General features: G+C 42.0%; 3 protein-coding genes across 3 annotated transcripts in view; 1 reads left to right on the forward strand and 2 right to left on the reverse strand.

The window, feature by feature from the left end:
- Nucleotides 1–13: 13 nt before the first annotated feature.
- Nucleotides 14–9,346, reverse strand: LOC134182693 (calmodulin-binding transcription activator 1-like). The gene is made up of 13 exons (XM_062650127.1): nt 9,144–9,346; nt 8,989–9,056; nt 8,874–8,913; nt 6,599–6,697; nt 6,461–6,532; nt 4,811–5,549; nt 4,617–4,748; nt 3,822–4,292; nt 3,068–3,132; nt 2,234–2,293; nt 2,073–2,170; nt 1,955–2,005; nt 14–212 (listed from the first exon to the last, which is right to left on the reverse strand). Exons 1-12 carry the CDS (start codon nt 9,234–9,236, stop codon nt 1,960–1,962), a joined length of 1,983 nt encoding a protein of 660 aa, XP_062506111.1. The 5' UTR covers nt 9,237–9,346; the 3' UTR covers nt 14–212; nt 1,955–1,959.
- A 247-nt stretch (nt 9,347–9,593) lies between these two features.
- On the forward strand, nt 9,594–11,760 carry LOC134182694 (protein DDI1 homolog 2-like). Its single transcript, XM_062650128.1, has 2 exons — nt 9,594–10,588; nt 11,206–11,760. Exons 1-2 carry the CDS (start codon nt 9,656–9,658, stop codon nt 11,569–11,571), a joined length of 1,299 nt encoding a protein of 432 aa, XP_062506112.1. The 5' UTR covers nt 9,594–9,655; the 3' UTR covers nt 11,572–11,760.
- A 1,293-nt stretch (nt 11,761–13,053) lies between these two features.
- The window catches only part of LOC134181886 (26S proteasome regulatory subunit 7), a 13,918-nt gene continuing 2,088 nt past the window's right edge, over nt 13,054–24,883 (reverse strand). The window contains exons 4-9 of the mRNA XM_062649163.1: nt 18,332–18,569; nt 17,831–17,999; nt 14,957–15,412; nt 14,796–14,892; nt 13,346–13,407; nt 13,054–13,287 (exon numbers count right to left, since the gene is read on the reverse strand). Coding sequence (XP_062505147.1) covers nt 13,192–13,287; nt 13,346–13,407; nt 14,796–14,892; nt 14,957–15,412; nt 17,831–17,999; nt 18,332–18,569 — 1,118 coding nt within the window. The 3' untranslated portion in view covers nt 13,054–13,191. The remainder of the gene's footprint in view (nt 13,288–13,345; nt 13,408–14,795; nt 14,893–14,956; nt 15,413–17,830; nt 18,000–18,331; nt 18,570–24,883) is intronic.

Below are 24,883 nucleotides of genomic sequence, written 5' to 3' on the forward strand. Positions count from 1 at the left end.
TAGGGCTTCCGGATTAGTTGGCCAAATGTACATTGCATATATTCTGTGAAATACTTAACGCTACGATGTCATTAATATAATAGAGGTATTAGTGTTCGCTAAAATTGTGTTCACACAGTGAATGTCCAGTTGCAAAAACATAATTATGTCACTGGCCTAATAAATATCAACAGCTAAAAATTCTCTTCTGCCATTTCACTATATGAACAAATCTAAAAACAAAAAAGCTATTAGACATGAATTATCTTCTATTGTAATGCCTATCACAGTAACAGCGCTAGCGTCAAGAGAGTTTGTGCTAGAGAGTTGATATTAACTTTTTTGGAGACATACAATAGAGTTGACTAACTTAACTAATATTAACTAATTGACCTATCAGAGTCATGCATTGCAGGGTTCTAGCCAGGCATGCTAAGCTATCATTAGTGGCCCATGGGCTGTAAATGAGAACAGTTTCCAAAAGATCACCAACTGTCAGTCAGACCACTCAACTTTTTTTGCACCAAATTGTGAGACTGTCGTTTTGTAAGACAACCACGCCCATTAAACGTGTCCAAAGTAGGCGTGTCCAAATGAGCACACCCACCCCTACCTCTTGCCTTTTTTGGGCCTAAATAAAAACTTTGCGTGGTCCTCTGATTCCGGTCTAGGTAGTTAAATACCTTGTTTGCCAAGGGTATGGCTTTTTCTTCTGTGTTACTCATTACCAAATTTTAGTGCAAAACAGCCGCAAACAGCTTATGTGTTGGCCTTGCTTTACGTTTTGATTTTCGTGCACCAAGGCTTCGCCTCAAACTTCCAAACGTTACTTTACTGCAGGTAGATACCCGGATACCCCAGGTACAAGCAAACAGAGTTGTATAGAGTCTAGTTCAAAGAATCCGCTCTGTCCGAAAAGACGGGGCTAATGGGTCTACGCAAAGCGACTGCCAGAGTGCCTCACAGTAGGCTTGTCAAGAGAAAGGGCTGGCAATCGTGACAATTGGGAGCAAATCATGAGTTCGTGAGACATGCCAGTAAACCGTGACTGTCACGACGAAATCGTGAGAGATGAGAGGTCTGCACTGTGGCCGGGTGCTGTTTCGAACATTTCCGGTACATTCAGCCATCTAGACACATCCACAACTTGGTTTCGTCCCCCCCCCCCCCCCCCGCCAAGCAAATCCTGAATCCACCAATGCTTAGACCCAACATTATCTACAATAAAACCTCGTAGATCCATTGTGTTTGGTTTCCACTGTCTCATGCGGCCAATTTGTTGCCAATTGTATGTACTAAAGTTACTAAACAGACGATTGCTACTCCGAGTCCCAGAGGGTGTTTCCATGGAAATAGTAGAAATAACGCCTGATCCACAACAGCAAGAAAAGACGAGAAGATCAGAAACTGCAACAAAGTGTTAGTGACAAGTGCTCTGCCTGTTGTCGCTGCTTTCACAAAATATGTAAGAACAAAAAGCTTCGCCCTCTCCACTTGTCACAAGGTACTGTATGACTCTAGACAATTATTGCTACAACTAAATTAACTTTGTTGTTCAACACCAAGTAGCCTCCACCCTGAGACCAGCGTGATGTCCCCTGGGTGGTGTAGTGGAGTTGGGTGTGACTTACAACAATTTATGAGACAGCAGTGATTTTGACAAACTCCCTTCTCCACTACAAACTGTTGTACTACGTGCCTTTGCTACACGAGCAACATCGATAGCAATAAAAAAGGATCGACCACCTGCCCATGCACACAATATAAACAAACAAACAAACAAACACACACACACACAATACAAAAACATTCTTCAAATCGTTGAAAGTCGGAACTACCGATTTCATACAACACAACAACATACCCACCACACACAGAGACACATACACCACAACGAACCACAAACTCCAAGTCCCATGACTCAACTACAACAATCACATGCTCTAATCCAAGATGCTTATCAACACAGACCTACCAACACTATGACTCTTCCCTCAATCGTTGGCGTTTCCTCTGTGAATAATGTCTATAGGACACCCCAGACAATGTTGATATCAATATCATTACAAAAACAGAATTGAGTATGAACCAACCTGTAACCCTGCTGAATGACCGTCGCTGCTTTTCTAATCTGCAAGTGTTTCTTGTATTGAGTCTGAATTATTGCTGCCGCTTCATTCATCTTCCGCGTCTAATAAAGTTAGATGATGAGTGTATACGGTACGAATAAACGACTCAACTCGATGTGTCATACCTCGCGATATCTTCGGTAGCAGTTCTGGATTTGAATGGCAGCCGCCTTCTGTCGACTCTCCTGAAAAAATACACGCAGATACCATCAATGCATTAGAAACGATTTCGAATGGCAATAAGATAGACACAGTGGTGCAGTAGAACGTCGCAAATCGAAACAATTCTGTGAGTAGTGATAGTGTGCTGTACTAATGTGAATGTTACTGTCAACGTCTACGTCTCGTTTTGCAAGCGTGTCTTGCAGCGAAAGTGTCAAAGCTGTCATTCTAGAGCTAACTCAAAGTTATCATATTAGGATAGTGGCTCCGCCTCTTACCATCACAACAATATCACCCCACCCATGCCTAGACGGATGCTCCATCTTCTCTCTCTAGCTGTAGTAGTGCAGACCGATCATGTGACGTACAACTGTACGACCTGCTAGGCAACCCGTATAACATATGACCAATAAATGTCCCATATGTTTAATTAATATGGTGGACGTGAATCAAGCTGCATAGCTATGGCATGCATGAGGAGAGTTTGCACTATAGTGCTTCTTTATTTTAGTCAAGAGCTAATTTAGAGAGGCGGTTAATTAAACTTAATCTGATCAGTTTCATAACAACTATGTATAGCCATGTCCACACTACACCAGAAATAAATCGCGATCCAATCAAAATAGCGAGCGTCCACACTGCACTGCAATTTGGAAATGATACATCTGAGTCTTTTTCAGGTATCACGTAACTAAAAAAGGGTATGACAACTCTTACCCCCTCTCATCCTCCCAGTGTTTGCTTGAAACATGTCAACAATTATGAACGACCACTAAATCTAACGCACAAAACCTTACCTTGTACTTCCGGAAACAAATTTGTATTTTCTTTGCTGCTTCGTATAACTCTTGCTGTTCGCGTTCTGCAGTACAGAAAATCTTAAAACGTCACGATTAATTAAACACTGTTTAGTTTGTGCATTACATATACTGTACACTATATATTACATATACTGTACTATAGATTACGTATAGTTACACTAGACACTACATATACTGTACTATATTACACTACATATACTGTACCATACATTACATATACTGTACTATACATTACATATGCTGTACCATACATTACATATACTGTACCATACATTACATATACTGTACCATACATTACATATACTGTACCATACATTACATATACTGTACCATACATTACATATGCTGTACCATACATTACATATACTGTACCATACATTACATATGCTGTACCATACGTTACATATACTGTACCATACATTACATATACTGTACCATACATTACTGTACCACACATTACATATACTGTACCATACATTAGATATACTGTACCATACATTACATATACTGTACCATACATTAGATATACTGTACCATACATTACATATACTGTACCACACATTACATATATTGTACTATACATTACATATACTGTACCATCCATTACATATACTGTACCATACATTACATATACTGTACCACACATTACATATATTGTACTATACATTACATATACTGTACCATACATTACATATATTGTACTATACATTACATATACTGTACAACTTGCCTGTAAGTGAGAGGTTTGTGAAGTCCTGCTCTATGACATTCCTCGAATCTCCCAGGAATTCACACCAATCGACGACTGTTGGGTTCGTATCTCCTTCAGACAGAGTAGAGAAAGAGCCAGGTGACGCACCAGGAGACGAGTCAACAGTGTCCTGCGGTGACTGTGGCTGACGAAACTGATTGAACGACGAGGAGAGAGGAGACAGCGTGTCCATTCCGAGAGAACAATCGTTCGGTTCTGACTCCAGCACGCGAGTTGTCGTTGACAACTTCATCAAGCTCTCACAGCTTGCAGGACTAATTGATATAAATGGATTATCCATGCTCATCGACGTATTGACATTCGAAACGCACGTCGTCGTGCCAGTAGACGACAAATCATGAGACGGCCATTCTTTGTATTCAAAAGTGCCGCATGCTGATATCGTGTTGCCGTAAGCAACTTGAAGGTTTACCACACCGGGTTCGTGCTCTACACACCAACCACATACCAAGAGCACACACACACACACACACACACACACACACACACACACACACACACACACACACACACAGTGACAGACACACATGCACACGCACACGCACATGCACACACACAGTGACACACATGTACACACACACACACGCGCACACACACACACACACACACACACACACACACACACACACTTCATTATAGACAAATAAAATCTTATCAAAATTCTATTTGTGTACATGCATATGTGTATGCACGCATGCACATACGACATTCTCTTTGAAGAATGCAGTAAACTCTAGGACGAAATCAACTCACCTGGACAGAAACACCGTAGAACTCCGCCTTGAACGAGAACCGCAGGGACTGCATAACCGTCAAACAAACACGTGTAGTCTTCATGCACAGACAGCCACGGACCGACAATCAGTATCTTGACTCCTCCCTGATGTAAAACGTTCACGACATCAAGAAAACAGCCAGACTTAAAAGAACGAAAGATCTTGCCTTAGGGTATGACCAATCTGGTGAAAAATCGGTTACACTTGGAACGTAATTCATCTGCTCAGTACTGTATCTGCTTGTATTCTTGTCACGAAATACCGTCGACGAACCGGCTACAAACGATGCATTTGACGTATCGTTATGAAAACGATCGAAAGAAACCAGAGGGATGACTTCCATTCGTTCTAATACGGACGGATCGCTGACGACCATCTCGCCATCGTCTCTAGTAAGTAACTCTATCATGCTGTCTGCAGACGTCGTTGGACTGTCGAGAAACCGAAGAAGTTCTGAGTACGGTGACTCGCACATGCCGGAGACCGACGACAGAATCGGCGACGAGAGAGCGACGTCGTAGTCCTTGTTCGTCAATTCGACGTCGCCGCTCTCGATGCAATCGTTCTGAGCGAAATCCGACGTTCGACACGTCATTTCACTGTCTGTAACTGTTTCGCCATTGAAAAGCCAGTTGATGTCCGTTACATTGTGTCCCTGATTGTGACTTGAATTCTGTGCTATTCGGACTCTACACAACTCTTTGCTCACACATCCATTTAACTGCGAATGCAAGAAACATGGCACTGCCATGTCTCCACTGTTGGCTAACACGGAAGCTGTCTGAGGCAACGCGGTGGTATTAGCCGTGTGGACTGGGATTGATGAGAGCCGATCAAGAGACTGCGACTGTCCGAGAATATTGTTTCTATGATTTACGTTAAGATAGTGAACCAACACAATGCCCGGATTCTGTTCGGAGACAGTAGAAATATCAAAAGACAACCAAGTATGACAGAAATAACAAAAAAGGATGCACACACTCATTTCATGATGGTGGACTAGACTTTGTTTAATTTCAGTTCGTTAGACTAATTATTGGTTTTTTGACTCCACAAGGAAGCATTGTTACGATTCTAATTGGTGCGTGTGTGTGTGTGTGTGCATGTGTGTGTAAACTAAGCCGTGGTTAAACTGTTTGTTGTGACATTAGTCATATGCTCACTTTGTTAACTTAGTTTACGTACCTATACATACTAGTATTAATAGTTCTGATTTATGAAGATATATGACATGTATTGTTAGACAAACACTAACAGATAGGCAGGCAGGTAGGTAGGCAGGCAGACGAACAGACAGACATATGGACAGACAGACAGACAAACATATGGACAGACAGACAGACAGACAGACAGACAGACAGGAGTCCTATTTAGATGACCTATCTAAACAATCTCGAGCTGACTTTGGGAGACCAAACAGGCTAGAGTTTAAAGGTTACGGGAGGAAAAGATTTTCTACTCAAAGGTGCAACGCTAGTGTTCTGTTGAGAAAAGTTTCGTCAATGACACAAGTGGCTGTTTTGACTCATAAGTCATCTAGGAAATGGGGGATTGTACGATCACTTTAGTTTAGTTTGTAAGTTAGTTGTATAGTTGTTGCTCAAAGGACGCAAATACATAGTGATTTGCTATTGTATCATAGTTCATACTTCAAAAATATATGATAACAGACAGATAAGAAGCAAGCAGACACGCAAATAGACAGTCACACCCATAGAATGCCAACAGATAAACAGTACAACAAACAGAAACGGAGACACACCGTGCCATAACCTGACTATCTATAGAACAGTGTACCACAACAAAAGCACAAAAGTCTACCTTAAGAAGCCAATATCGTCTCCTGTGAAACGTAGGAATCGTAGCCGAATGTGCATACACCGCACTCAAACACTAAAAACCGGAAACACATTAGTTGCTGCACTACCCACCACATGTTACACTACTGCAATCATTTACCTCCACTGATCTCACTTTTAATTTCATGTGATCTTCCCGCGTCGTCCGACCATCACTTCGCTTTTTCCATTCATGTCCATCATTAGTAAACTTCGGAATCTGAATGAGTCAATCACCCAATGACACAAAATACATAAAAAATCAACCCACCCCCTTGCCCAATCTACATCTACCGATCCTATACTGCAGTCATTAGACCACTTCAAAAAATCTATTAGTTTCTGGTCGCCGTCCGCATGACTTTTGTCTCAGATCAAGAAAATTATTACGCATGTTCAGTACAATTAATCATTGGATACTATTCTGTGTGTTTAGAGTGCTGCAAGTCCAAAGAAAGAGCGAAGTATGAGAAACAGTAAAAAACTTTACTTCATTACCTAAGGAGTGAAACGCTAGGGTACAAACTTCTTCTGTCTCTCTGTCTGTCTATCTGTCTGTCTGTCGGTTTGTCTAGTTGTCTGTCTGTCCGTGTTTTAATTTCATTTTCCTTGGTATTTCAATATCATAATTTGCCTGTTTAATTTCATATATTTCACTTTCATCACTATGATTCAAAACTTATTTTTATTGCCGTACTTGTTGCGTTCGTTTATCTTTGGTACAGATATGGAAACAGTGAAGTCACATCATGTTAGTTGATTTGAAATGGATCTAAAATGCTGCATATTTTGTCTTCACAGTTAACTAATACCATTGAAATCTATTTGGTGAGTGGAGCATAAAGATACTACTACTACTACTACTACTACTACTACTACTACTACTACTACTGAGAAGATATGGTGTATTTGAAACAATAGCAGACTACGTATACACAAACGGCAACCTACAGCGAATGGCAATAAACTATTACTACTACTAAACAATTACTGTCATATACAATAGTACAACTTTTACTACTACTATGTCATGTACAGTAAAGTCACTAAGCTGAGGAGGCCAGGTGCCCCTCAGACGTAGCCAGGAGAATATTGTTTTCCGGCCTGACGTAGCGTTTGCACCTGCTGCCCCTGATGCACATTATGGAAGCTCTTAGGAGTGCGAACCCGAGTCGACATCTTAGCCAGTTGATCACGCTACCGTATGGAGTGTCCTTTTTCTCAGATATCATTGAGGCCAACTACTACTACTACTACTACTACTACTACTAATAATAATAATAATAATCAATAATAATAACCAGCGTCAAATTTTAAGCTAAAGAACTGCATACCAGAAACAAATATATTTTTCTTAGAGTGACCTTAACTGGTGTTTCTTATTTGTTGCATAATTCATTGGGTCAAAAGTATAGTTTTGTATTATAGTGATGAAAGTGAAATATATGAAATTAAACAGGCAAATTATGATATTGAAATACCAAGAAAATGAAATTAAAACACAGACAGACAGACAACCAGACAAACCAACAGACAGACAGACATACAGACCGACAGACAGACAAGCAGACAGACAGACAGACACACAGCTAGTTTGCATTCAGTGTTAGAAATGTAATGTAGAGTTTGTGTTTCAATACATAACATTGACAGATACACAGACAGACAGAAAGACAGACAGACAGATGTAAATGGGATAAGTTGTTTAGCCTTTTTAAGTTTGAGGCAGAGACACGGATTAGTGTTTATTTAGTGTTGTAATTGTGCTTAAAATGTATTGAAATATATGAAGACAGACAAACAGCCAGACAGACAGAAATGTCACTAATTTCCCAGATCATTTCCCCAGGAAGTCATTTCTCCATTTGTTCACAGGCACATGGTGCCAGCAAATTACCTAACACCTGCCAGTGACAGATGAGTAGACACCTCTGAAGGAACAACACCCAAACCAAATGGGGAGATCAAAAACAGAAATCTCCCAACATGAAATGAAAATGATAGGTTACCTAAGCAACCCATCCAAGTCTCTTATCCCAAACCATTGACCTCCCTGTAGCTCTTCCTTTCTAATTTGGTAAAGCTAAGATGGCTACACTGTACCCTAGAAATGCCTCACTATGTAAGATTCTAACTACCAAGTTGAGAACCACAAGAGTACTACACAGGAAGTCACCACAATGTCAACACCTCCCTCTACACCTTTGACATGGAGGTCATTCTTTCTCATACCTGGAAGTCACACATACGCACACTTCATCACAAACAAACCAAATCCACCCCAACAACCCCGACTTTTCCCTTCACTCTATCTGTGTCTTCCCTCTTGTACTCTGCTGTCTTTCTCTTTTCTACTAATTTTATGTAATGAACTGAACACCGGATGAACACCTCACCTTATATCTACTGTAGAGAAACAACGACCCAGTCTCTGGCCTGTAGAAAAACAAACAGAAGTACAAGCCTTCGTCAAATGTAGTCTGATATGATTATGCAGCGACAATTTCTCACCTCTCTGGAATGGTGTCCGATAACCACTCCTTGTGACTACCTTGACTGAGCAAATACGCTGCTATCTCCTAGTAATAACAACAGCTTCCATCTTCTAAATCATTCTTGTCTGTGTGTGTGATGATGAGGAGCATCTCTGAGTACAATTGTTGTACCTCGTTTGTTTGCCACCGAAAAGCGCGAGATGGGAAAGTACAAACACGTTCGATGTTGGCTAGTTCTATGGGCAGCCCGTTAAAGGTGGCCATCGCAGAGTCTTCGTGTTCTATCCGTCACCGTGAGACATTCCTCAGCGCGTGTGCTTGTCTGAAGCCCGGATGAGAAATCATTGCGTATCCGACTGTTCGTGTTAACGAGTCATACTACATCCTGAGATTACCAAAAACTTGTAAAATACGTTGGTATGTCTATATGTTTATAAAGCTTTAGAAACACACAAACAAAACTCTAAAAAAGTAAAACGCAACTGACAGTTTGGGCCATCAATAGGGTAGTAGTTAAGTGGAATAATTAGTATTAATCAATTAATACGCTCAACACACAGCAGATAAAACGCCACCGACTGTTCGGGTTCCTGCGCGTCGTGTTTAGATATCCGAGGACACTACGTCACTTCCGGCATCGCAACATCAGACGTGATTCATCACATCTCGTTTCGTCCTGTAGCATGAAGCTGGAGGTTGCTACTGATACTGGGGAGGTATACACCCTTGAAGCGTCTCAAGACCTCACTCTAGAAGACTTCAAGGCTGCCGTAGGGTCACAGAGTGGCATTCCGTCTCAAGAAATATCGTTGAGCTACCGTCTACAGCCTCTTCAAGATGACAAGAAGACGCTAATTGATTTAGGACTAAAAGATGGTGAACTGCTGTTACTAGAAAGGAGAGCGTCAGCGTCGAGTGAGTCAGCTCGCGGAATTCCTGACATTGACTGGAGCGCAATACCCGCCCAGTCACACGACGGGATTAGGCCTAGAGCGCGTGCGCGAAGCAGTGTCGATCAAGATGACCCGGAAGTTGTCAGACAAATGTTCCTCTCAAATCCTTACCAAATGGCTCTGTTACGAGAACGTAACCCAGAGTTAGCAGATGCAGTGACGAGTGGCGATGTCAACCGTTTTACTGCTCTCCTTGAACGTCAGAGTCGTGCTGTATCCGACAGAAATATGGAACAGATTCGACTCCTTAATGCGGATCATCTGGATCCAAATGCTCAAGGAAGAATTGCCGAAAACATTCGACTAGAAAATGTCCAGGTGAATCTGGATACAGCAATAGAACACAACCCAGAGGCGTTCGGTGTTGTGGTGATGCTCTATATTGAATGTCGTGTGAATGGGCGTCTTGTGAAAGCGTTTGTGGACTCTGGAGCACAATCAACTATTATGAGTATTGAGTGTGCTGAACGTTGTGAGATAATGCGACTGGTTGATCGTCGATTTGCTGGAATCGCCAGGGGAGTGGGAATGCAGAGAATTGTTGGGAGGGTTCATGTGGCTCAAGTGCAGATAGAAAGCGCGTTTATGCCATGTTCCTTTTCAATAATGCAAGACCAGCCGATGGACATGCTGTTGGGTTTGGATATGCTGAAACGGCACCAGGTTGGTTCACACACATACACAAAAAAATGTTGGACAAATGTTAAGCCCTCCACGTCTTTCGACGTTGACCTTGAGGTCAGTTGCGGAGATAGCTTCCCCTGCCTCTAGTGACAGGGCCTCCATGCGCTACGTGGAGTCTTGAGGCTAGCGCTACAATCCACCTGGAGCTTGGCCAGAGTCATCCAAGGGCACTGACAATGGCGCAGCTCTGGGACTGGACACCAAGGCCCACACGTACCCGTCTACTGCATGATGTTGCTGCCAAGCCAGTGGTCTTGTCCACCCCAGTCAATGACCAGGTACTCATTTATACTCCTGAGTCGAGAGAAGCAAGTGTGGGTGAGTTTCTTGCTCAAGGAAACTGCGACAGTGTCCCCTCCACCAGGATCGAACCTTTAACCCTCATCATGGAATACAAGATCCCAGATGTCATCACCAACGCTCTACCATCTGCTCTACCGCACCCCCCACACACACCACACACACACACACACACACACACACACACACACACACACACACACACACACACACACACACACACACTTCAAAATGTTGTACATGTAACTACTATCGAGTAGATGAAACGGTTAACCTGTTTAACCTGTTCTGTTTAGTGTTGTATCGATCTGAAGAACAATTTGCTGCATATTGGAACCACAGCAACTACAACTCCATTCCTTGCAGAGAGTGAACTGCCACTGGCTGCACGTGGCACGGTCGACCCACAGACAGAGGAGCAATTGAGATCAGCTAATGAGAGTGCCGTCCAAAACGAAGAAGACCGTATGCTGGCTGAAGCACTCTCCGCATCTACATCTGGTGTAAGCCAGCAGGATGTGACACTGAAGGAGGAAGACATCAGGAAAGCGATGGACATGGGCTTTGCTCGGGAACTAGTTATACAAGAGCTGAGGAATCACGGAGGAAACGTGGAACAGGCTATTGTGTCGTTGGTTGGAAAGTCTTTCGGAAACAAGTAGAAATTGAAATAGAATTAGGTACCCAAAATGGCATTCAGTTTGATGAGTTTGAGTGTAACTTCAAGCATAGTTTGGACCATTGTGTCTATAGAGCAGATGCTAGAACTATTGTGCTTGTGCAGACAGAACTTTCAGTGCTCTATGGTTGAGTCTAAAATGCAATTCCATCTTTTGTGTTTTCACAATCGATCATGCCTTTAGGTTTCAATGTGTTTGTCTGGTTGCACCATACACGGACATCAAGAATAAACATGAAAGCAAACAACAAGTAAATAAAGAATCACTAAAGTGCTAAACCCTCAGCTGCTACTGTACACTGGCACCTGCTAACACTGAAGATTGTGAGAAGGAAGCTAGACACATTGACTGCCACGTGGGATTGTAGGCATATGTCACGCTAATTAACACCAGGGATAACAAGGAGCCCATGTGCTGCATACTTTGCAATTGGCCGTCTACTGACACACTACTGCAGGGCTGGATCCAGGAATTTTGAAAGAGGGGGTTCACCTGGTAGCAGTTATTTATAGATAGCATTACCAATTTTCTCTTTTCTAATGAAATTATATAAAATTATTGAACCACGCCTATTGAAAAGAGGGGTTAAACCCCTTAACGCCCCCTCTGGATCTGGCTCTGTACGCTAACCTCCTAACGCATGGCCTCCTAGACCCGTATAAAGATTTTAGATTTGAATCGGCGCTACACGGGTCTGGGAGGTTGAGGCTAAACGCTTGCTAGCTTCGTAACCAGGCCCTGCGGATTTACCACTTTCCTGTCTAGCTGAGTAGTGCTAGCGCGCTGTACTGATGTGAATGTTACTGTCAACGTCTACGTCTCGTTTTGCAAGCGCGTCTTGCAGCGAAGGTGTCAAAACTGTCGTTCTAGCGCTAACTCAAAGTTACCATACTAGGATAGTGGCTCCGCCTGTTACCATCAACGATAGCACCCCACCCATGCTTAGATGGACTTGTCTCTTTATATGCTGCTGGTCTAGGGTACAACTACACCTGAAGGTATTCACTGCACACACATGCACTCTTCCCCACCCACCAAGATTTGTTTGATTCACACAAAGCGACTGCATTACTGCCACAGTCGTCCCCTTGTCTCGTCTCACTCGCTTTGAGAATCACATCTACAGTATTCTTAGGACCATTGCATGACTGTGACGCGATTTAGTACGTAGTCGCGTACGGTACACCAACACCAAAGCATAGAAGGTAGGAACGCAAACCAACCAACCTACTGACCGATTTGACTCCAAACTAATTAAAACCAAACCCACACAACTTGTAGTTTTTTTCGATGCTATAAACACATACAGATTGAACGTTTATTGGTTGTCCCTTCTCACATTAATTAATCGCGAATTCTAATTGTCTTCTTACCTCCATGCACAACATTCTACACAACAAAGCGTGACACACCATTCATACTGTAAGAGCACGAGTTGGATGCCTATTGGCACGACAATACATGTCAGGTCAGTAGACAATTTTACCTCAATTTTCCAACAATCACATGCCGCACGTTGTCGCTTGGTAGTCTACTCAGACTACAACTTAAAATCCAGGGTAAGACATCAAAACAACACTCACAACTAGTTACCCTCTTTGTCTAATTATATGTCATGTATTTGGGAGTGGAGCTAAACTTGGCGTACGCCTTCACAACTTTCTGTACTGCATCCCGGAAATCCTTCTCAGTAGCCACCTGCACACGTAACAGCTACTCGTTTCTAGTACAATAACAGATAACGGCTATCTAAAACCTTTCTTCTTGCTCGAATGGCATACATTCCAGCTTCAGTGCAAACACTTCGAATATCAGCACCTACACATGGACAAGTCACCAAATAGTTGTCTCAACACAATTGAATACCAGCGGAACTCATTCATGATCTTGCCAATGAAAGCCTTCTTAGTGTTAGACAAACAGATAAGGTCAGATCATAATTACATATGTGAAACACATACTGCTTATTCTTAAATTAGAAATAACCCTACAAGAAGAGCTCAACACGCCACACAGCATCAAGTTTCATGGAGTCTTATCCACCACAATACAGTTTTTGCAATAGCAGCTGTGGTTAATCTCGATATCTTCTTTCAGGTAATAAGATTTAGATTTAGAGATGTTATGGCTCGACCAGTGACAAACCTACAACAAATACTGCCCAATATGACTATGACTTAGAAGGAACAACTAAATTCTTGGCACTCAGATTTCTGACAGCAATAGTCAAACAGTACCATACTATTCTGTAAATGAAACAATTACATGTAAATATACTAATTAATTAAGCAATCTTTGCACTTCAAACATTTCCAGTACCACATACATACATCTTCAATTATTTACTTTTGAAAAGAGAAATATGTCTAATAGCACCGTAACACAAGTAGAAATATTTGTTGTCAACTGCCATCATAAGCAAGGAAAGAGAAACCGGGTGTGACAGCATTGTCACAGTGGAGCTTTTGCCAAGTAGTACAAATATGTACCGCGAATTTCCAAAACAGCGCCCAGGGCAGCAATACGGAAAATGGGATTTCATGGAAGAAATCTGTTCTCAATAAACGCCCGGGCGGTTCGTAGGAAACTCTGGAAATTGGCAGATTGACTTAAGTACCACAGAGTGGGCAAGTGTGAGGCCCATATCTTGTATAGTCCTGCATACTTAGTTTTATAAACTTAGGAGTGCAACCAGACCTAGGCTCGAGTGTCCAGCCAGTCATCTCCCCCCCCCCAACGGCGGAGATGACCGGCTGGACACTCGAGCCTAGACCAGACCTGGCTGCCTTTCTATGCTTCTTGTCAGGTGTTTCTTTAGAGGTTCCTTCTTAATCCACAGTGCAAGACCGCTGTCTGGTTGCCAAACCTGTACGTACACTGCACTATAGTAACACACATTACTAATAAAGCCTCAAAACATTGACCAACTTTGGGCTGCAACGTCGAATCGTGCACCACAATCTTGGTTCTCATTGGCTATAAATGAGAACAGTTTCCAAAAGACCACCCAGTGGGCATTCTCTTGGCTGGGCACTGTTTCGGAAATTCCCGGTACATTTATTCCGGAGATCAAATTACACAAGAACCCAACAATCAAGAATTTCAATTTGTCTCGTCTTAAATCAAATTTTTTTAGATTTGATGGTAATGCCCCTGAAATACGTTTCCTTATTAGTGTTGCTTCTACTAAAACTACCAAAGTTTACCTGTGGTATTAGGGCAAAGCCTGGCTAGTAGCTCATAACGGATATCTCTTTCAACACTCATCGACCTGGCATGAATCTTGAAAATCTGTGTCCTTCCCTACACAGCAAAATCACAGCTTAATGTATAACACTGTCCACGATCTCACTACGATTACACAGACCTTGAGATCAGGCAGGGAAAATTCGACTCTTCTGTCCAATCGTCCGGGTCTAATCAATGCAGGATCGAGCGTGTCTGGCCTATTTGTAGCCATCAGGACCTTGATGTTTCCTCTTGGATCAAAGCCATCCAGTTGATTGATCAGTTCCAACATAGTCCGTTGCACTTCGTTGTCACCGCCGGCTCCATCATCAAACCGTGCTCCACCGATGGCATCAATTTCATCAAAAAAGATTATACATGCTTTCTTGGTGCGGGCCATTTCAAACAGCTCACGAACCATGCGTGCTCCTTCTCCTACATACTTTTGAACAAGCTCTGAGCCAATCACTCTGATGAAACATGCATCGGTGCGATTTGCTACTGCACGAGCACACAATGTTTTGCCTGTTCCTGGAGGACCGTAAAGAAGCATCCCTTTTGGTGGATCGATCCCAAGATTGACAAACCTTTCAGGCTGCAGAAGCAAACAACACAACTAGATGTCAAAACAGTGTCTATGACAGACCTTAAATCTAATGTGTTTGTACCTTTACCTAAGCACTCAATTAAAGCCTATATAACTGTACTGTACTTGTCATAAACTTGAAGGTCTATGCCTCTTTGTTTCCAGCTGCATCATATGTGTTTAAATTTGTACATCACCAATCAAAGATTCTTTGAGTTTCATGATGATAAAACTCTCACTATGTGTAGCCATAGGTCCTTAGCCTAGATTTGTACACCTCATTCCCTCACCTTGACACCTTAGAACTGAAAGGTGTCAGTCAATGCCAAATGTCAACAAGTCGTGTGTAATCACATACAGTACTAGTTGTACGGTATCCATAGGCGCCTCGCATTTATGAGGAACACCTCCATCGAAGAAGTTTTCAGACCATCTGCCGAATCCTAGCTAGATTTGTTGAAACCCTGTCATGGAAGTAAACATGCAAACTTTCTAGTAGTTTAGATTACGTTTATAGGCCTGGTATAGGTAGTCGTCGTTTTGCGATCGTGATCAAGACAATTGAAATGTACAGTCTAGGTATGCACTCAGTTCCGTTGTAATGACAGTGGTATGGTATTTACTGACATAGAAATTGATATCCGCAAACATTGACTATCAACAGTGTTAGATGCAGCACAGGGTAGTAAAGAATTGAGCATACTGCATAGTACGGGACGTGTGAATAGTTGACTGTAGGCGGCATTCAACTCTGAAGGTGTTTCTTGGTTGTCAAGTACACACAGTCCCTAGCTACAATACAAAAGGATGGGGCGACGAAACTTCATGAAGCATTTTCTCCGCCGTTTGGTCACTTGCATGAATCGTTCTTAGACTCATCTGTAGTTGGACACGGAAACAATTTTTTAAGGTAGGTCCTATCATGAAACATGGTCATGGGGAGAAAAAATTTGAGATTTGTGTACACACACACACACACACACACACACACACACACACACACACACACACACACACACACAAAGCTTGGAGACCCATATAGGACCACGCCCAATTCGGTTGTGCAACCAAGATTAGAAGCCTCGCTACGCTCTCGGCAACAATATTTTTGCAGTGTGGCTCCATTGGACTGGATGGGAGTGTGTGGTAAACAAAATGTCCAAGTACTGAAAGTCCCACTAGGGAAGGTAAGTGTGTAATGTCATCTTGCTACTGGTGGGTGTATTATTATACCAGTAAACTTGATTAAAGCTACATCTCATGCATGTTCAACACAGTTGTCCAAGTATGATGAATCTGGTCAACAAACCATGAGACATACAATGAAGGTACAAATGGTATTGGTGTGAGCCATCCTTACTAGCGAAGTAAAGTTACAAGTAAAGACACATACACTCACCAATGCACACAGCCACTGTGCATGAAATCATGTGTTTCAGTTCTAGTTCCCACTAACTTGATATCAGACCCTCTACAGTCAATTTGCCCTATTCACACCCATTTCACATATAGATAACATGGCTGAAAGCCAAACCTTCAGGTCAAGCATTGATTTGAAAGTTAAGCAGACACAATGTTGATAACCTATACCACATTATCTGTTGAAGGCCAAACATATGCAAAGTTTCATTTGGTTCAACTGACCACCTTGCAAATGATTGAGCCCCATGCAAAGCTGTCACAATTTCGAATAAGTGGTGCATGGAGCCACCTCTATTGGCCTTAGACTTATTCATCTAAAACGTTTGCTTATCTATGACTTCATAAATGATCACAAAGTCAGGAAAGTCTTCATAGGAAGGAATCAATAGGACCACACAAACAGTGACCCACAGCAAACGATTGGTGTTAAAGTCCACTCCAGCCTCATATGCACCATCTGGATATCAAGCCCCCTAAGGTTCTAGTTCTAGTTTCAACACCAGTTGCAATATTCAAGGTCTCACAAATTGTGATGTGTGTGTTAGCCATTATGGTCATCCCACACCACCACACACCACAAAGAGATATCCTATTTCACACTTTACATACCCACTACATGTACCTCTTGACACTGTCTAAGGTTTGGTATTTTCTCAAAACTTCCCAAGCAAGTCTAAATTGTTTCTAGGTTAAAACATGCCTTGAACCAGTTTAAACCCAACACTTCTTACACCATTCATACATAATTTAGGCAATAAACTATGACAAGTTCCAACCAGTCTGATGTTGATGTTTTGATTCCCATGTGAGTGGCATGAGGTCATCTTGGAACAAGAAGTGAGGGAGCATAAACAATGATTAGATCTGCTCATAATCAAACTGTTGTGTCAGCCACTTAAATGCATCAGTAGTTCACCTAATTAATGGCTGCTACACCTAACTTACTTTTAGTTAAAATCAACTGACTTGTTTGACTATAAGAAATTCAACTGCACCAACACTTACATGCAGCATGGGCATCTCAACTACTTCTCTCAACTTCTCGATCTGTTCCTTGCAACCACCAACGTCTGTGTATGTGACATCTGGCTTTTCTTCCACTTGCATCATAGTCACAGTTGGATCGATTTTGGGTGGTAAGGGGATGTGAATTTGATATTTGTCACGATCAACCCTAAATAAGACAATGCGAGTAAATGTCATCAACAGCAAACTACACACATCCTTAGACGAACTGCACGTTCCTATAAAAGTTGTGCGTGAGAGCACATGGTGTGAGTGCATGTTGTTTGTTTGTCTGTGTGTACATGCAAGTCTGTCTGTCTGTCTGTCTGTCTGCTTGTCTGTCTATTTGTGTCTGTCTGTCCGTCAGTCTGTAAGGATTCGTATTTAAAAAATCCTAGCATATGTACAAGTAGAATCTGTATGAAAATAAATTATCTGTCTGTCTGTCTGTCTACATGCTGATCATCTGGCAACAAAATGACCAACACCATTGTTACTTACCCAACTCTCATGCCCTCTTCAATGTCTGTTGGTGCAACACGTTCACTCAATTCAACGACAAACTTTGCAAACTGCTTCACATTAATAATGTATCGAGCTTCTTCTCCAGACTCGCCAGAGTTGATAATTTTTGTACAGCGAGCTACTTGCAACGGTTGCTCTTGCTGGAGAGCAAGCTTGTCTGCTTGAAGGTCCCACATTGCCGGTGGGGCCAATCCCGTGTCAGATTCTTTGATGCCTAAACACCACAAAATATTCTTAAAAGGCAAGTGAACCAGACAGTCAAATAGACAGACAGTACTGACACAAAATGAATAAAAGGAAATGTATATGTTGTAAAACTCACAGTATACACCAATACCTCGGTTATCCGGGCACCTCGGGACCGGGCACTGTCCGTAACTGGGAAATATCCATATCTCAGAGGGTCAATTACCACACCGATAGCGCGTCATCCGAGAGGAAACTGTGATCCGCGTACAATACACTGCCACTTGGTGACAGTCGGGTAAACACGTGGCAACTGATCTTTTCTTGATCTTTCCAAACGTCTCCAACAGTTGACTTCGGCAGTTCAAAAATCTCAGCTACACGACGTTGAGACTTCCCATTCTCTATTCCTCTTATGATTTCTATTTTTTTCTCAAGTGTAAGGAAAGACCGCCTCCGCTTACTGGTCGCCATTTCCGTGGATGGAAAATTGCGCATGTTCATTCATGTAAAAACGTTTCACTGGGACTGACCGGTAAATCGAGGTGCCCGGAACTTCGAGGGCTGGATAACCAAGGTATAAGTGTAATACTTTAAAACAATGCAGTTACATGTATGTGAGTCATGGGACACAATCTTGCCAAGATTAATCCACCTCCTAATTACACCCTAGTAAACTACTCTGCTGCATTAAGACATTCATCCGCGTCTAAATCACATCCAGTTCTGCTTCTGCACTTTTACCAATAACAATTGATAAAGCGCCCATTTAACAGAGGTGCCCCTTAGTAAGACTGTCTGTGCCCAAAATTGTCTATAAAGGTTTACTTCAGGTGCCTTTGGCAAAGACAATTATTCTGTACACTGAAATGTGTGTACTATAGGTTAGTTAGTATTATGGGTAGTAATGTAATACAGTATCTGTTTCCAATGCTGCTGAAAGGGCTCTAGGAAACCAGACACCTCTTTCTAATTATCACCCCTTACTAAGGCACCCTTTACTAAGGCGCTCCTTTCTAATTATCACCCTTACTAAGACACCCCTGCACTAATTGACACCCCTGTACTAATTATCTCCCCTTTACTAATTATCACCCCTTACTAAAGCGCTCCTTTCTAATGCACCCCCTCATATACTAAATATCACCCCTTCTTAAGGCACCCCTTATATACTAATTATCACCCCTTATATACTAATTATCACCCCTTATATACTAATTATCACCCCTTATATACTAATTATCACCCCTTACTAAGATGCCCCTTTACTAATCATCACCCTTTACTACGGTGCCCCTTATTAAGGCACCATCCAGAAAGGTAATTATTATTAAGTGCTCTAACTTACTAAAATAAAGGTGCCTTCTGGGTTAACATTATCCATTATCTTAAGGGGTGCCCTACTTACATAGATCCTTACAGTAGATTCATTTTGGAGTTTGAAATCATACGCATAGTGAATAAGAATACTTCAAAACTATACACACAACACAAGTTCACTGGCACTAGATTGCCATATAGCACAGTAATAACATATTGTGTTAAAATCTAAATTAGAATTAATCTAACAGATAAACTTATACGTATTACCTCGCATAGAACGGCATGCCGATATACGTGAATTTTACCAGAATCCGCTACAACTCCAGCTGGTACCTATAACGGCATGCCGTTATAGGGTGAGGTGCCGTTATAGAGCAGGTAGGGTAGTCACAGCAAACTAAAGGCATTGATGACAGATAAAACAGCTACTTGCAAAGAACCATTAGTAGATAACGAACCATCAGGTTTGACAGATCAAGACAGTGATAATGATGATGAACAGGAAGAAGTAGAAACTGATTAGTGCTGTAGAAACTGATTAGTGCTTACCGGTAATCTCTAGGCATGGCATGTTCTTGAAGACTTAGTAGTAGTTAGTAGTACCCCTTAAGAAAGATATTAGATTTTGCTGGATGTGCAACTTGAGGCTCTGGTATAGTTCCCTCATTTACAACGGCATGCTGTTGTACCTCGAGGTATAACGGCACCCTGGTAAAATTCGGTCCATAACAGCATGCCGTTCTATGCAAGGTAATACGGTACAATGTGCACAATTTGCAATCAGTTGCCCCTCACACCTGCGTACATGTACGACTTTCCATGACCAATTCTGTACACCTCAATATCAGTGTGGAAAATAACGGTAGCAATGTCCCACCAAATGTGTTGTTTGTCCGACCAAATACTGCATCACTGTTGGGATGTGTTTGGACAAAACATCCACAAGTACGCGTATATGATAGTGTAAACTTTGTCTCTTAGCATGTGATGGCCTTTCCAATGGTGTAACTGTTAATTTCATGAACTTAGGTGCCTCCTAGCATGCTTTATCCAGAGAAAATCTCAGCTGCCTGTTAACACCATTTCTCCCTTGGAAGTTGGTTGTAAAAAATTACACGCAAAAATGGCTGCAGTAGGAGAGGCACTTAGTTATACATGTAACACCGTACAAGATGTACTACCTAGGCTCAGTCTGTCTGAGCCAAAATAATCCCTATTTTCCACAATATTATGTTGACTACTATTTAAGTCTCCTAGATGTCCGCAAATGCAGACTTCAAGATGGTACACTATAATGTACTCTTTATAGCAGTTGCACTGAGGGATACACGCAGTCTCTTTAAGAAGTGTTTATACTGAAAAACACGACTGACAGCCCAACAGCCAGCCAAATGTGTTCTTATTTTCTACTCTGCACTACATTCTTATCCATCATTCTATAGCCACAAAGGTGTGAACATTGAATGCACTCTATGCATTGCCATCACGATTTTCTGTAAACCCTCGTGCACTGTATACGCACATCTACATACACAAACGTTGCCTCCAAGTTAGAGCAAGCAATATACAGACTTGGACAAAATTATAGGGACACCCCGCTGTGGGTATGTAGTAACACAATAATTAGGTCACAATTTACCAACTATCAATATTGTTAAGAACCTAATAGTTACCGCGTTGATTGTTAGGTTTCTTGAGAACACTGTAGACCCTAAATTGCTTTCTTTACGTTTCGCATTGCGGAAAACGAGACCTAAAAGTGTATGACGTCATGACTGCGTAAGCGTCATAAGTTAGACTCTCTCTGATTTTGTTTAGTGGCTTTTAAAAAAAGCCGATTTTAATAACGCGAAGGAAAACTGAAGCCCTTCACCAGTTCCTCAGTACCGAGTGTTCCCGCCTCTCGCCCTCCTGATTGCGTCCAAACGTCGCGGAACACTTTCTGCCAAGTTCCGGACACGCGCGGCTGCAATCTGCTGCCACGCCTCTTGTAAAGCATTCCAGAGCTCAGCTGCAGTTCTCAGTTCGCGACGGTTGGCAGCAGTTTTGAGTTCACGCCACAAGTTCTCGATTGAATTCGCATCAGGCGAGTTGGGCAGCCAGTCCAACAGTATGACGTCATGCTGGCGTAGCCATTGTCTTGTTGACCGAGACGTGTGGATTGGCGCGTTGTCCTGCTGGAAGACAAAGTCGTCTCCTATCAGTGCCGCTGCGTCTGTAAGCATGTGCTCCCCCAGAACCTGTTGGTACGCCGTGCTGTCCAAACGACCTTCCAGTTTCACCAGAGACCCCAAACCATGCCAACACATCGATCCCCACACCATCACACTAGCCGCGTGCTGGACCGTATGATCACAACATTCAGGGAGAAATTCCTCACCTTTGCAATGCCAAACGTACAGAGCTCCATTGTTTCCTATGCTGACTTTTGACTCATCTGTAAAAAGAACAGATTTCCAGTCATCCAAAGTCCATTGTGTGTGAGTGGTTGCCCATCCCAGTCGCAAACGCAGATGCTTTTCTGTTAGCAGTGGTTTTTTTCTAGACCTCCTAGCGTTTATTCTTGTCTCACTGAGACGACGACGGACTGTTCTACTTGACACCTGCTTGCCGGTTTCATCAGCCAGCTGATACGAGAGCAGTCGTGATGGTGCTCTGCGGTTCTGCAGTGACATTCTCTTCAGTCGATGATCTTCCCGGATTGTCGTTGCCTTCCCACATCCAGGTCGTTTTTCATAATCGCTTCTGCCATGGGAAAGCGGTTGCAGGCACTGATGAACCGAATTCCTGGAGCGGCAGACAAAAGCTGCAATCTGACGCACAGAATGGCCAACTGAGTGAAGGGCTTCAATTTTCCCTTGCGTTTTTGAACATAACTGTTTGCCTCAAGGCATCGCTGCAACTCGTGAAATATCGCACAGAACAAGACTCTGCAACTGCATGCAGCTGAACGTTCAGGCTAACTTATCGTCTAAGTTTGGCGGTCTCAAGGGCAGCGGTTTTAGTGCAGCTGACATTTTGGCGGTAGCAGTTTGAGATTTTGCTATGTAAAACGTGGACCGGAAGTGGCATGTCAATGTTCTTTTGTTGCTATAACTTTTTTAGTTTTTGTCGTAGCAGGATTTTTTTCTAATTAATTAGTGTCGCATGATTTTTGAATACGTTGAAGTTTGTTTATTGATTAAAATGGCAAAACAATTCAAATTGTGATGACATGCGTGAAATCAATGCGCAAAAATAGATGATTCGCCTTTTTTTCATAATGTTGATAAGAGGACCCACAAAATTGCTTTCACTCTCTACTACAGAGCATTCTTAGATTGTATGCCAAGAATGAGCATCCAAGAGCGATGAACGTGTACAAAGACAAGAAAAGTAGGAATGGCCATCTTCCTTCTTCAAAGCAAACTAGATGCGCAGTAGGTAGTAAGTACAGTTGCAGTCTTGAACTCAAGCTATGTTACATACTAACAATGGCGCAATCCATGAAAAAAGAAATTCGAAAAACATTTGGTTTTGCTAGAGAAAAATTCAGTGCCAAAGTTAGACTAGACACAAAAAATGCCAGGTGTCCCTATAATTTTGTCCAAGTCTGTATGTGTCAAAGTGACTCAAAACATTTAGCTGCCTCCTTCAGAATAGATGTCCTCCCATCACTCCAGTGTAGACTATGCACTAATACCTAAACCTGCTCATAAAGCCTCTACAGAGAATGATGATAGTCACCATCTAAGTTACTACTAAACCACAACACTGTCCTACAAAGGAACACCCAAGAAGAGAGCATGACCCTGCACCAAAACAAAGTCATAATCAAGAGTTAACCTAGGAGGTCTGTATTTCATAAAGTTCTACTAACAACCACAAAACCCCTTAGCTTCATGCTGTTCATCCAAATAGCTAGAAGACCCACCAGTACACCAACCACAGGACAACAGAAAGAAGAAACACCAGAAAAAGAACATAAACCAGAGAAGTACAGCGGTGCAATTGTTTCAATCAGTGACTTCCAGATAAGTTAAGCACCGTCTAGCATTTATCCTTACTGAAAGAACCTTTCACTACTTTCAGACCCCAAAGCCACTGTTGCACTAGAGCAATAAAACAACTTAGCCTATTACCACAGGAGACCTAACAAATCTCTGATAGAGTTGCCTATGACTGTCATTAGGTTACTAATAGCACCAACTAAATACCTCTAAACAAACAACTAACATAGCCATCATCATAGAGCAAATGACATTCATAGGATACTGCAAACACTCGACTGATAACCTACAAATAACTACATATCTACAACCATACAAATACCGTCAAGCCCTCCTGTATAACAAGCATATGCAAAAGAGACTCGTTTGCGTCAATCCTCCCTGTCTGTATTCAAAACTCTATATAAATGCATCACAAGAAGCTTATATATTTAGTTGGATGCACACATGACGTAAAGAATTTGATCAAATTAAAAGCCATGAAGTGGAGTAGAACTGCAACAAACAGGTCACAGCACTCAGTAATACTGATGAGTTCCTCACCTCATTCAAACACAAACTTCACTGTTTTCTTAAGATGCCTGCAACTGGTCAGAATCAGGTGAGGTTACTAAGATTAGTCACTGAAGCACCTGACCAAGTCTACCAGACTTCTCCCCCTCCCCCCAATAGGATAACATACTTGTCTGTGAGCTGCCTCCATTAAAACTGATACAAGAATACTATTTTGTAGGTTTACATAAATAAACATGAAGGTGTCAAACAAGGAAACAGACAAACACAAACAAACAAAAAGACATAAAATTATTGAAATGATAGTTTAGTTTTAGTAAGTGGCCGTACTCTGTAAGACATCTTCGTTTTACTGGGTTTGCATGCACTGCTTGTTTTGTGTACTAGTTTTGATGTACGAAATTTTGCTGTTGAGACAGATAAGACAGAAACCAGAAACAAACAGAAACAGCAAACAAACACACAAACAGACACACAAACAGACAGACAGACGCACAGACACACTTTGGGCGTTGGG

This window comes from Corticium candelabrum, chromosome 7 (assembly GCF_963422355.1).
Source record: "Corticium candelabrum chromosome 7, ooCorCand1.1, whole genome shotgun sequence".
Taxonomy (NCBI): Eukaryota; Metazoa; Porifera; class Homoscleromorpha; order Homosclerophorida; family Plakinidae; genus Corticium; species Corticium candelabrum.